Here is a 15,132-nt window from a genome sequence, read left to right as displayed (position 1 = left end):
CAGCTGCAGGTAGCATCTCTGCCATCGGATGCTAGTGACAGCATTTTGTGCTCTGCAGTTGATGAGACTTATTTGAAGTCATTGCATAATGACAACGTTTGCTAAAAAATGTAAAACATCAGCAACATTACAGACTGCATACTTTCAGATACAAAATACTACCTTGCCATGGTTTCAAACAAGAAGCCTACATTTCCGATGCAGCTGTGTAGATGTCATTTCCGGCAAACAACATCACAGAGTTTAACTGCATTTAGTGCTGATGTGTGAATGGTACTAGCAAAATGGAAAAAAAAGATGGAAACTGCTTGCATGTGTGAATAGCACATGTGGTACATTTACCAGTAAGGGCAACCCTATGTATTTTGCAGTAAAATCTGACAGCAATATAATCATAAATTGTGCTTTAGCTCATAGCACTCTAAAAAATGTTTTTTTCTGGCAGCTTATGCGCATGCTAATTCTCGAGTTGATTGACAGGTAATGTCTGTATCTAAAAGGTGATTGTTTCTTTTACCTGTAAGTTGGGCATTCCAATTTCTGCCATTCATTTTAAAGGGGCCATTAAATGCTCTTTTATTATCATTTTATTATCTTCCCTGAAGTCCACTAATAATGTTATTCAAATATTTATTTTTGCACCAAAACAGTGTATTTAATGGGTGAATATGATCATTTTCCTCCCTGTCTCTGGCCGTCTGTCTGAAACTCTCGGTTTGGGCCTCAGCACCTCCCTAAAATGTCAACGTTAATGCCCACTGTTATGATTGGCTAACAGAGTGCAGGCATCGAAAATCAAAATCTGGCATATTTGAAGCTCTTTCAGAAGACAATGAACAACCCCACAATATTATAAAACTACATTTCATGGTTTACACATTATGCACGTCCAACACATTGCACAATATATTAAACAGTTCATCTCAAGAACAACTGTTAACACTCAGCACTATAAACTATCAAACGGTCATGAGATTTGAAATATTCATAAATGAAACGGTTACTTACTGTTTTGCATCGGGTCCAATTGTGTTTTTAACTACCCCATCCTTCAATAATAGTTTCTCTGCAAAGCTTGAATGGTATTATGACTGGTCCATAAGCAATCCAAGCTGACATGAGCCAAAAAAACATTCAATACATGCTAAAATATGATGAAGACACATTTGCATGACGCACACACATAGTCCAAAGCACGTTGTTAACTAGATGCACACACATACAGCTTTGCATTGGTGAAATGTATAAAAAACTATTAAAAATAGTGCAAATGGTGGTGTAGTGGCTAAAGCACAGGGCTGTTAATCAGAAGGTCACAGGTTCTAACCCCACAGTCACCACCATTGTGTCCTTGAGCAAGGCACTTAACTCCAGGTTGTTCCGGGGGGATTGTCCCTGTAAGAAAGGCTCTGTAAGTCGCTTTGGATAAAAGCGTCTGCCAAATGCATAAATGTAAATGTAAATGGATGAAAGAACGTGTCCATGACACATTCGTGCTCAAAACAACAAGAGGCAGCTGGTCTATTCCATTGCCTAAATGCAGCTTAAGTAAATAAAAAGCTTGGGAAAGGTATTGCTTGGTTTTGGAGTGAATGATGAATGTAAGTTGATATCACTAAGTAGCTATATAATATGATAAATTAATGTTTTAATTATATATAAAATAATAATAATGATATTATTGTTTGAAAATTGTGGCACCACTGGTATTTTGAAACCGTGGTAGTACTGTAGCACCGGTATACCGTGCAACACAAGTGCATGGTAACTGTAGGGCTATAATTGAGTAAATTTGGCAACTTCCCAGCTCTTTGGTTTGAAATTTCCTGATATTGCCTATCATCGTCTGTCAATGATTGTAGCGAATGGCATTGTGGGATTTGTCAGACATTGGCGATATCAGCGTTCCATCACCCAGCTCTAGTGATTGATTGAAAGAATTTTCCCAAATTTGCAACCCTAATATCGTGATATTGGCCTATAATGTTAAGTGTAATGTATACAATGATTCACACAGTGATATATGATATTGCCCTCCCCAACTAGTGGAATTCACAATTTTTTTTAGAATTAGGTGTGGTGTTTTTTTAGTTTGGTAAAGATGATCACAGATTGTGTTGTCTTTGTCAACGAGCGAGTGTGTTGGATTAGAACCCGTTGGCAGAAAGCCTCATCTTGCTGTCTTTGAGATGGTTTGTCTTAACTGCTGCTGTTTAATGAAAGAGACATTTTCTGGACCAGTTCCTGCTCCATCACAGTGTACCTGCTGAGATCCACCCATTGTCTGTGTATGATGGTGCTTGTGTACGCAGCCTGAGGAAGGTCCATTCTCTCACACACACACACACACACACACACACACACACACACACACACACACACACACACACACACACACACACACACACACACACACACACTTTTCAGAGCACAGCTCTATGTTTGCAGACAGCATCTCAGCAGGGAAGCAGATTCTAGTGTTTGCCTAGAGCCATGGTGTACCCCCTGGTGTGACGGTCTCCAGCAGGTCCAAGAAGAGCTCTCCACAGAGGGGATGCTCAGGGGAACGGCTCCAGCACCCTGGTGTGATGAAAAACACTTGACTCTGTGCTGCGCCCACAAAACATCTCTAGACGTTCATGTCCACACCAGGGGTCGGCAACCTTTTTGACACAAAGGGCCGTTTAATTTGTTCTTAATAATCACTGTGCCACTGTCATATAATTATCATTTATGAAAATAAAATAATGATCACACACCACTCAAGGCATTACTTAAGTGACATTTTTCAATGAAGCTGCTAAATGGGGACATTATAGACATAACAGGATATTCTGTGTACTGTGAGAGCACTATACAAATAAAAAATACTTGACAAAACTGCATATTTTGGAAAACTATGATGTTAAGAAAACATAGTTTTAAAACTTAAACGGATGAGATTGGCCTCAGAGTTTTATCTGATTTCAAATTTCAAATCAAACTGGTTGGTTGGACAGATGTTTTTTTCTGTTTTTGACCAGAATAAGCTGATAAAGTCTGGCTACATAAGACTACTAGTCAGCTAGTTGTGTGTTGCATCACCCATGTTAACTCTGCCGTCTCTCACACACTCATTGTCTGTCTCTGACCCATGTGCGGGAGGTGTTTAAAAACAGTTAGTTGATGCTCACACTATGATTAGGTCACTCATACTGTTAAAAACAGCCCTTTAAACACCTCTTTCCAGTGTCTGATATATCTCCACTCTAGACAGATGTAGGTGGACAGTAGGTCAAAATGAGCTCAAACACAGACCAGAGATGCTACAGTCTGTGATACAGGTTGAGTGAGTGACGTAATACACAAGCAACATAGCTATTTTAACTGGATGGCACTCACTGAATTAAAAATGCAAGATAGTGTCACATTCAGCTGTTTGAAACATTCGTCATTGGATACTGTGTACTTTAACATATCATTTTTATACTGTTATACTAGGATAAACTGTGCAGTAAGCAGTATGTTAGTATTCCTTTCTGAACACAGCAAATCTCTCTCTCACACTCTCCCTCCGCAGGTGTTTGGGTGTGAAATATTAGCTGCTTCGTGCGGACTGCGATATTAAAGGGCTCATCCTTTATCCACTGAGAGAGAGAGGAGGAGTGAGTCTCTAGTTCTGGTTTGGAGGGCGGGCGGGGATCCAAGAAACACTGACCCCTCCATCTGGAGAAACAGACCGCACACACACACAGGCAATCACACATGATGATAGCTCTGTTCCAGAGCTGCATACATTGGCAACATTTGTATGCATCATAAGTAGGGCTGGCACAATTATGATAGTTGCCTACCGATTAATTGTTATAAAAATAATGAATCAAGATTAATCGCAGAATTTGAAAATGCTGAAATTTGACACCATATATACTTAATTTCCTGCCAAAATGTGGGTGAAATATGCAACTACAGCAGCATCATGCATCGCTTTAAACTCCACGGGAAAAGCAGAGTGGTAGTTAAGACTTTGCACTATTCAGTGGTAATTAAACTGTGCTGAAAATACATGATTTCTAGCATAAGTCCTATCTGAGCTTGTTTTGTACAACAAATAATTGCACCTTTCTCCATCATTTTATCACTGACAGTGAGGCGCTGTTGTGGTGTGTCCGTCACTGTAATGACTCCAGGCAGACACATTACAAAGATTCTGCCCTCCCAACAAGTGTTTAACACATTCAAATATTTGTATTTGTATATTGATTCAAATATTTAATTGTGATTGATTTTTTTATAGTTATATCATGATTAATCGCAGATTTTGAAAGTGCTTATATAATATATATATATATATATATATATATATATATATATATATATATATATATATATATATATATATATATATATATGTGTGTGTGTGCATTTGAAATCAGAAGTTTATATACATCTTAGCCAAATACATTTAACTTCCTGACATTTCCTCATAGAAATCTGGAGGTATGTTTGGGGTCATTGTCCATTTGGAAGACCCATTTGTGACTGAGCTTTAACTTACTGACAGGTCTTCAGATGTTGCTTCAATATATCCACATAATCCTTCCTCATGATGCCATCTATTTTGAGAAGTGCACCTGTCCCTCCTGCAGCAAAGCACCCCTACAACATGATGCTGCCACCCCCATGCTTCACGGTTGGGATGGTGTTCTTTGACTTGCAAGCCTCACCCTTTTTCCTCCAAACATAACGATGGTCATTATTGCCAAACAGTTCAATTCTTGTTTTATCAGACCAGAGGACATTTCTCCAAAAAGTAAGATCTTTGTCCCCATGTGCACTTGCAAACTGTAGTCTGGCTTTTTTTTAATGATGGTTTTGGAGCAGAGGCTTCTTCCTTGCTGAGCAGCCTTTCAGATTATGCCGATATAGGACTTGTTTTACTGTGGATATAGATACTTCTTCCAGCACCTTCACAAGGTTCTTTGCTGTTGTTCTGGGATTGATTTGCACTTTTAACACCAGATTATATTAATCTCTAGGAGAATGCATCTCCTTCCTAAGCGGTATGATGGCTGTGTGGTCCCATGGTGTTTATACTTGTGTACTATTGTTCGTACAGATGAATGTGGTAGCTTCGGCATTTTGAAATTGCTCCTTGTGGAGGTCCACAATTTATTTTCTGGGATCTTGGCTGATTTCTTTTCATTTTCTCGTAATTTAAGCAAAGAGGCACTAAATTTGATGGTAGGCCTTAAAATACATCCACAGATACACCTCCAATTGAATCCAATTAGCCTATCAGAAGCTAACTGTCTAATTGCCTAAAGGCTTGACATCATTTTCTGGAATTTGCCAAGCTGCTTAAAGGCACTGACCCACTGGAATTGTGATATAGTCAATTAAAAGTGAAACAATCTGTCAACAGGTGAGTTCGGAATCACATACCACCTATACAACACTTACTGCTTCTGTCATATATCTACTGTATATATAACAGAAGTAGTATGAATATTATGGTAGTATTCCATTACAAACACGTTCAACATCTTGTTATGCTTGTAGCGGTGGCACTGACTACGTAATTATACCTTATCCCAATTGTTCGGTAATCATTAGCTGCCGCTTTGAAAGATCAGCGGCAACGGGTTCAAAGTTGAAATAGTTTGAACTCAAAAAGACCATACACATACACGATAATGTATGAATAAAAAAATATTACAATTAAATAAGGATATGTCCCAGTGTGATGAATAAACCACAAAAGGCTGAAATTTCATTAAATAAATATACAGTCTGCGTGTGTTGCACACCTCAAAATGAATGTGGACGCTTACAAAGGCTGCAAAGTACTGGATTTTGGCACAAGTCCATCTGTGATTGTTTTGTAAGAGGTCCATTCCTCATCACTTGATCACTGAGACTGTGTGTGGTGTGTACGTCAGTGTAATGACAAAGGTTCCGTCCTATTCCAGTCAGTGTTCAGAATTCACATGGAGCTGAATAAAGATGAACCTCTTCTGACACGCCATCCGTAGAGGTTCACGCCAAACTCCAGCAAAAAGTGAACGCAAAATACTTTAATTCAACGATCATGTAATTTCACATTTTCTTGGCCATTGCGTGTTCATACATGAAGTGTTTATGACATGCAGTTACACAAAGGAGGGGACACCCGCTTACTCTATTTCTGTGGAGATGACAGAATGCACACTGAATCTCAAGGTCTTCCTTCATGTCATTGCCAAGTAAGTGCTCGTGCCTCGTGGGTTTAATTGGATAGCCTGAAATATTTTACTATTGCATAATTTAATATGTTATATTATTATATTATATTATAATAGATATTCAGGTTGGCTAGGTTCTAAAAACAGCAGTGTAAATGTAAATGAACCAATAATAAATTTAATAAATAAGACATATTTTAAGTATTTGGACTTATTTAAAATGTAATTATTATTACCAAGTTTTTAAAACAAGGAAATCATATATCCCTATTGTTTTATATTATTCCAAGTTAAATATGAATAAATTACTTCTTAAGGTGTGTAAAGCACACATACACAATTACTCGACATATTCGCAATTTATTGTCTGATAATGAATCGTCAGCCAAATTTCATTATTGGGACAGTCCTATGGTTAGATCAAATAATCGTGATCAGGTGAATATGTAATAATAATAACCTTAATTTTAGTAATGCTTCCAACGCAAAGACTGCCCCCTAGTGTAAGCAGCAACATTATGCAGCCTTCTCAGATGTACCAGAATGCATTGTGTTGAGCTCATTGACAAAACCCATACAGTTATTAATAATGCACTGTTTTACCCGGTATGTGTGTGTGTGTGTGTGCTGTATTTTAATGCTTGGTAGAGTGCCTTGTAAGCAACGTGCCAACGCCAAAATCTATTGGAGTCCATTTAGTCTTGTGCTTCATGTAATTATGCAAATTTGCTGCCTAGTTAGAGCATTTCATATCAGTCACTTATGAGGTTACATTTCAGCTAGCATGCTCTCCTAGAAGGCAGCTGCCTATGTGGAGAACAAGGCTGCTAACTGGGGTTTGAAGCCAAGCTTTTGTGAATGTGAGAGTGCACCTACAATCACTTGTGTGTGAGATAGAGAGATGGTTGTGTTTAGTATGTGTGTTTCAGGGGGGCAGCATATGGACTGAGGCGTGTAGTTGCTCTCACACCAGGTGTGAAATGGGCTGTTTAATTAACTGCTGATGCTCTTCTAATGCTGCCCAGAATGTGTGTGTGTGTGGTCTGATGCAGAAGAACCTTCAGAGATCAGAGATACACATTAATCACACGCACACACACACACACACACACACACACACACACTGCAGTGTGAAATCAGTTCATTTCAGTGGCATTCAGAGCGTGACAGGAAGTGACGGGGCCTCTCATCCATAGATGGGCAGGTCCTCCTCTGAGAGCAGCTTGCACAGACATCATGCTGAATACATTTGAATATCATTAGCATCTCATCAAGCACACCAGTTTGTAGGACTCAGATTTTGTGTGCGTGTGTGTGAGTGTGCGCGCGTGTGTGTGTGTGCGCGTGTGCGTGTGTGTGTGCGTGCGTGAACAAGAGCCCCATCTGCCCGTGTGTGTTTCTGGATAATTGAGGTTGAGTTCATGAAAAGAGACACCAATAAAACCTGCTTGAGGAAGACCTGACTTCTGCCTGGATTGTGGATGAATTCTGGATTAATGCTGTAAAGACACATCAGATATGAATGTGTGTCTGTGACACATCCACACTTACAAGACCTGAAGGAGAGAGATCAGATGATGATGGATCATGATACATATGTCATGCCACATAGAAGCGGCTCTGACCACACTTAGAAACAAATGAGAAGACTACTGCAGCTCTCAGTGATCACAATGACCGCAGGCCTCACACTAGACTTGCAACAGTATCATCATTTTCACACCGGTGCGGTGTTAACGTTCAAAGCAGTATTACCGCAGGTTGGACGTTAGGTGTACTATGGGGTAATTATTTATATTAATAACATCTTGATGTTATCCTTCCTCCATTCACGCATTACGAGTCGGCAGCGCTTCACTTTGGGTTGATCACATGAGTAAACGTGCCCACTTTGCTTCAGTTAGGCTGTGCGGATGACAGCCTTCATTCAGTGTTTCTTTTTGCTTTCAGAACAACGCGTCATGTAATAAGGAAAACACCACTGTTAATCCTTGAGATTTCCAACCCAGCATACAGGAACACCCTCCTTAAATCATGGTCACAGCCATTGACCAGGAAAATTAAAAATGGCACTTCATGCCGAAACTTTTGTCGACCCCTGGCCTAAACAATTTCGGAATGCAGCTTGATTTCAAACTTTTTTTTATTATTTTAACAAAAAATTCAAATGAAACTGGGGGAAAAAAGAAGAGAAGTGCAATTAAAATTGTGTTCAACTTTTTGAAAGATGGCTTGTCAACTGTTATGCAGGGCAACATCTCTTTGGCAACGAACCTACTTTATGCGTGAATTCTCTACTGGTCTTGTATTTCGTTGTCGGGCAAATGTTGGTGTTTATTACCTTTCATCCCAGGACCCAGTTTAGCTGCTTCAGAAGGGTAATGACTTTGAATGTGTGAATACATTTGTTTTGTTTCCTCCTAGGGTGAATATTCTTGCTTTAGTAATTTTGCTGATTTTAAAATAAAAAAATGTATGATTTAATCACAGATGTATAGGCTATATATAACATGACCCTGAGGAGTTGCGCTCACAACAAACGGCTCTCTGGAAATAAAGCGAACTGAACTCCTCCTGAGCACCTCCTGAGATGAGATGGTCTGAGGTCATTTGCAGCATTCTCATAGATGATACTGTTCTTGCAAAAAAAATTCAGAAGACTTAAACAAAGAAAGAGTGAGAACCCTTTACATACGTGTGTCCCACGAGACTGCACGCCTCCAAACTAACATGCATCAGACATGCGCATAGACGGCTTTTCTGTGATCTGTTCATAAAATATAATGAACTGTGTTTCTTCTAACAGCACTTCTTGTGTCATTCTGAATCCAAGACGTCTTACAGTTACCCACCATGCACATTATATTCTCTACCTGCAATTAAACGTCTTCTGTCAGTGCGAGTACTTTGCTGTCTTTGTAATTTGCTACGTTGGTAAAGAACATCTGGCTTTCAATGTGTTATCATAGGTCGCAAACTCTTCATTAGGCAACTATTCTTTATTTAAGGCTTTTCTATTTGTTAGGCTATTGTATTGATATTGGAAGTTTCATTCATAATGTTCAACCTTTTACTCGATATTAAATTTCACACGGCGTTGATTTTTACACTGTGGCAACCCTACCTCACACTAAACATGTATGCATAACTGTGTGCATGAGAGACAGAGAGAGAGAGATCTGTTGAGTGTGTGTTAATTGACTGAAAGAGAGAGGAGGAGACTTTACTGGGACTCAGCTGATAATTGCTGTTGTGTACAGCATGATGTTTAATGGTGTATTTGGGTGTGCAGCTGTAATTACTGCAGCGAGCATCTCTCCTCCTGCTGTTGACTGGAATATTTGTGGCATCTCTTTAATAGCTTTCTTCAGAGAGTGCTAGCTCCTAATGGCTTCCCTGAAGAGGACCTGTTTAACACACATCACCTGAGCATAAGCGTCTGACGCTCGAATGAACAGAGCTGAGATGACTTCCTTCACATCTGAATTATTCCATTTCAATGCTGTCGTTAGTAACTGTGCTTTTGTGACAATTTGGTTATTCATCATCAATCTTCATGTGAATTATCTGGCACTGACTGCTCCAGTGTGCGTACTACATACCAGTATGAAGAGTGACCGTAAAGCTCTAGATCTAAAGTCATGTTGGATGAGCTTTGTCATATGAAAACTGTTATGCTATAGCGATCATGTAGGTTTAAATGTGAAATGACCCTATTGAATCAGGGTAAGAACCAGGGGTGGAGCTTGAGGGGTGGCCCACTGGACAGAAGCCTGGCCACACCATTGGGTGTCACTGTATCCACTCCCCTTCATTTTTGTATCCATGCACCATTTTTTAACATCAGAACACATCCTGTGTGTTTGGCTCGTAATCCTGTCCAAAAAAAGTGTGGGACACTGTTGCCATCCCAGGCTGTAAGTGATTGTGAATGGAGTTGCTCACAACAAATCAAACCACCAGGATCCGCCCACCATAACAAATCATCAAAAATTTAAAATAAGGCTCCATTTTGGCACATTTGCACTGTCTCCATATAATGGCTGTGGTGGGCCATCTGTCTGTCTGTCCACTCCTACATGAGACATTTGCTCTTGCATTATTTATGAATATATATAGCACTTGTTATGTTTACCAGGAATTAGACTAGTCAAACATAGTTCACACCCCAGACACTTGAGTTTGCATTGTGTGTGAGAGTCATTGTATGGGGCATTGTTAACTGGGTTTCGGTTTGCGATATTTAGTATAGGGTTATACAATCCATGTCTTTCCAAACACACATGATTATCCTTTTTATTTTTTTTTTATTTTTTTTTTATTTATTTTTTTGCTCTTTTCCATACAGTTCATAGTGACCAGGGGCTTTAAAGCTCCCAAAAGTTCTAAAAACACCATTCAAATATAATTAAACTAGTCCAAAGGACTCGTGCACTATCAATTCAGTAACTGAGAGAATCAATGGCTTTCATGTAGATTATGAAACAACTAAATGTTTGTCTCTTGTTGTTCTCTTTGATTTAGCAGGATCTTCCATCAGCAACGAGTCGTCTCCCGTCTCGTCTCCGGCCACTAATCACAGCTCCCCCGTCAGTACACCCAAGCGGGGGCCCATGGGCCCAGTTATAGTGCCTCCTGGGAACCACAGCGTCCCCAGTACCCCACCTGTGGTTACCATCGCCCCCACCAAAACCGTTAATGGCCTGTGGAGGAGCGAGAGCCGTCCAGTCCGAGAGGTAAAATCAAACACACGCGCACACTCTAAAATCTGATTGAATGAGCCACGTTTGAGCTGTTTTAAACCCGCTGATACACACACACAGCTGTTGTCACAGATCAATTGAATCTATATTAAAGCACCAAGTGTACATATCAACCATATCAACTACAGCATATTAGGCAGGTGGTCATAATGTTTTGGCTCAGCAGTGTACACTATTGCACTGTAAAACGAGACACAAAAATGCTGCATTTATGGCAGTTCAATATTTGATTAAAAGTCCCTTATTTGGATGGTAAAATGTCATTAGAATTCAAAGTGCACAATAATCATGGTTATCATAAATAATCGTGGTTAAATCAAATAATTGAGATCAGTATTCACTGCAAAACAATGTGAAAAACGCTGCAAATTTAATCACAATTTTTGAGAAAAGTACACACACACACACACACACACACACCACACACACACACACACACACAGTGTGTCAGAATGTGTGTGACATATGTTTGGGTGACACACAGCTGGCAGCATGACCAGCCTCACACCCACCCTCTTTTGTTAAATAATGGCAGCACAATGGCACTAAACATCTGTTTCTGCAACCTTCTTTACAAGCCTGCAGTCAAGTGCAGCTCTTGCTAATGTGTGTGTGCCGGCTTAATAAAGGATTATGGTCATGTTATAATCCTTCTTATCTGCTTCTACTGGCCACTGATACACTGCCGTTCCTTAAACACTGAAATGATTCTGATGGTAGAGCTGGTGATTGGTCGGGAATCTAAGAATCTCTTTTAGAAACGGCACAGACTGCCATATCCATTGACATGAGAGCCAAACTATGATGACACGTGCATCTTGGGTTTTGTATATGATTCTTACTAAGACTAATAAATCTAATTTATTACATTTTAATACTCAGTCATTTTTTTTAATTCAGCTTCTTTATTGTATTATAAGCTACTTTTGATGTAGCGGTCAGTTAATACAATTTATAAAGATTTAAATTGGGTTAGAGAGAGATCTTCACCCTGAACTACACCGGCCTGTTACACCCCAGAATTCAGAGAGCTGATGAGCCCATCAATATTCCAGTAGAGGTCAGGGTAGAGGTTGTTTTACTTCCTCTGATTTTACTGTTGATGGCTGCTCTGTGAAAACACTAAGGGATTCTGGGATGGGGCACAATGGGCCAGTGTAGTACAGAGTGCCATAGGGCCAGGGGTGTGTCCAGCTGGGGGGCATGGGGTGGCCCTTGATTGGCCACCCCAAATTCTATGCTGTGATTGGTCATTACCCAAGTTGGAGGCGGGCCTTCAATAAAAGCAGGTAGAACCTTGTATAAATAACCTTCAGTATTTATAGCTTAGTTTTAATTTGATTATAGTAGTGTAACATTAGAAACCACAAGATATGTTTTTATGTTTTTACTGTCATTTTTTCCCCTTATTTTGAGTGAGTTATTTCGCCTATCAGGACTTTTATTTTGAAGTGCCTCTGAAGAACGGGAATAGTCACAGTGTTGTTAAAGCAGTTGTAATGTGGAAATTTGCCCATTTAGTTTATTGTTGGTTGATAAGGGCAGAAGGTCAGGAATGTTCATTATGTCAGTTACTTTGCTTCATATTCAGTTTTATGTTGTTTATGCTTTTAGATGTTGGGTTAAATGTGTGATTTTGTTGTAAAATAGAAAATTCTGTTGTCTAATTGGTTTGTTTAAATCAATTTTCCCCTGCAAATTCCTTATGATTGTTGTGGAGAATATGTGAATGGGATAAAAGGAAGACAATCGCAAACTTTAGTGAAAGAGAGCAAATGAAATATGGCTTGAACGTGCACTGTAGATCACGTGAAGAGAGCTTGAGGAAATCAAGTGAGGGATCATTTCACTGAAATGGTAACAGTAGTTGCAAACACTGTGCTGTTCTTTGATGACACAATGTGCCCATGCATTGCTCTGTCTTTCTTCTACAGCCCCGTTCACTACCTGTCTGCTCTATAATATTGTATCATTTAATGCACATGCTTTTTTATTGCTATTAGTTTTTTTCTTTCACTCATACATTCATAATAATAAATAAAAAATCCACATTGATTTTTAGGATATTTTCTGACCATCTGCTCCCGCCTTCAACTTGGACCTTTAATATTGCACAGCAAGAAACAATGTGCGTGTGTTCCGTTGGAATGCAACTCTACGTCCTGTCAGCAGTGCTTGAACTCTCTTCTATCCCAACTAGAGAAAAAACTGTAATGCTGTAATCTTTATATTTCAAGAGACACTACATACTAGGCTTAGGCGATATGAACAAAATCTTATATCACGATATGAGTAATTTTATATAATGTTGACAAGATATATCACAATGTAGTAAATGTTTTCTGGGAAATCAATAAAAATTGCTTTATAAATAAAATGATATTGTATTATTGTAATGCCTGTTTTTAGAACTCCAGTCAGTGAATTAAATACTTAATCAATTAAAACTACTACTTCTTTATTTGGAACAAGACAATGTCAAAGTAAATAAATAAATAAAAATCAATCTTACCAAAATGCTAAATATAACAGTATGCCACATTTCAGTAAACATTTTGTTGACCATTATTATTATAAACTTTGCTCATAAGTAAAAAAAAAAAAAAGAAGAATAAACACTTCTTGAAGAAAATACATAGCAAATAAATATCACTTGCAAAATAAATAAATAAATGACTGGATGAATGCAGTGTTCATCTTTTGGCTTTCATAATATTCTTCTGCATGCTTCATTTTGAGGAGGTAAAACAGATTGCATGTACAGATACACAGATTGAGGGATTAACCTCGTGAGAACCACAGATGTCGCACATGTTTTAATAACAAGCTCTTCTTCGTTTTCTTGACCTGTTTGGGAGTCGTCCCATTCTGTGGAGATTTGGTTCTCCATTTGGGGTTTTCCTTGGTTAAAAATGATTGAGTACCGCGAGTGATCCCACTCTGAGCTCTTCTGTCTCTGGAGCACAAATATCGGAAAGCCTGCTGGATTTGTGGACTTTGGAGCTCCAGAGACTGCTCACACCACAATCGTGTGAAACATTTGCGTGTCAGATGAGAAGAATATTTAGCTCTTTTAAACTCACGATGAAGGTCATTTCATTTGCCTGAACGGCTGCAGAAAATTTGAAATTAGGGATGCACAGAAATTTCGGCCACTGAAACTTTTGGCCGAAAATGGCATTTTTTTGTTTTGGCCGAAAGTGGGGGAAAAAAGGCTGAAAATATGAGCCGATATATATCCCTCCCAGCCCCTCAGTGCTCAGGTTTCACTCGATCGATCTAATCATAATCACGGCGCTGCCAAGCAAAGGCGGTGTGGAAATACTATTATAATACTAATAAGCAGTACCGCCGCAACCTATACGCATACTACACAGTCTGCGTAGGGCACCAACTCCCTAGGAGGGCACCATCTTGCCCTAGGAGGGCAACAGAAAGTCTACCGGGTGCACTTCCCCGCACGCTAATCGTTATTTAAGGACCCGAGCAGTTGCGGAACACAGACGATCGCTTCACACTCATATTGCGGACGCGACAATCCTCATGACTACTGGTACATGAACAAAGATCACTTTCCATTGCTTGCGCGGATTGCACGCAGGTATTTATCTGCCCAAACACCAGCACAGAGAGAGAGAGACTGTTCAGGGCAGCATCTCATGTTCTTGAGTTGCCAGAAAGCTGAGCATCTTTTGTTCTTGAAGAGAAACTGGACACTTTTACTGAAATAGAAAGTGGTCCAATTTGCTGTGTTTAGCAATTACATTAAAATTTGTTTAGCCCTGCAAAACTTTGTTCTTCAATTGAGGCTACATCTGTCGTTTACAGTTGAGTTTGGTTTTAGTTCAATTACTGTTGTTTTGCACAATAATTTTACATTATTAAAGTATAAATACGTTTACATAAACAGAATAGAGGTCCTCTGGCGTTCTGAGTTCTGCCTGTTGTTATCATTAAAATGACCGTGTAGCATATTTCAACTTGTTGTATTTGAAGATGCTAGCCTAGAGCTAAAACAATCTGTTAAATTTGATTGTTAAAGAACTGAAAAAAGAATAATATATTTTATATTGTTTAATATATTTTCTGTCCAATTTTGGTGTGCTACTTTCAATAAAAGTGAGATCATTTTATTGATTTGTAGTTTTTCAATTCAGATTAATTAA

At 39.0% G+C, this 15,132-nt stretch overlaps 1 protein-coding gene across 1 annotated transcript in view; it reads left to right on the top strand.

Annotated features, from left to right (window-relative positions):
• The window catches only part of LOC127661374 (genetic suppressor element 1-like), a 341,952-nt gene that overhangs the window by 293,488 nt on the left and 33,332 nt on the right, over nt 1–15,132 (top strand). Inside the window, 1 exon segment of the mRNA XM_052152028.1 lies at nt 10,731–10,939. Within this exon segment, the coding sequence (XP_052007988.1) occupies nt 10,731–10,939 (209 nt within the window).

This window comes from Xyrauchen texanus, chromosome 21, assembly GCF_025860055.1.
Source record: "Xyrauchen texanus isolate HMW12.3.18 chromosome 21, RBS_HiC_50CHRs, whole genome shotgun sequence".
Taxonomy (NCBI): domain Eukaryota; kingdom Metazoa; phylum Chordata; class Actinopteri; order Cypriniformes; family Catostomidae; genus Xyrauchen; species Xyrauchen texanus.
This window is presented reverse-complemented; position numbering and strand designations above follow the sequence as displayed.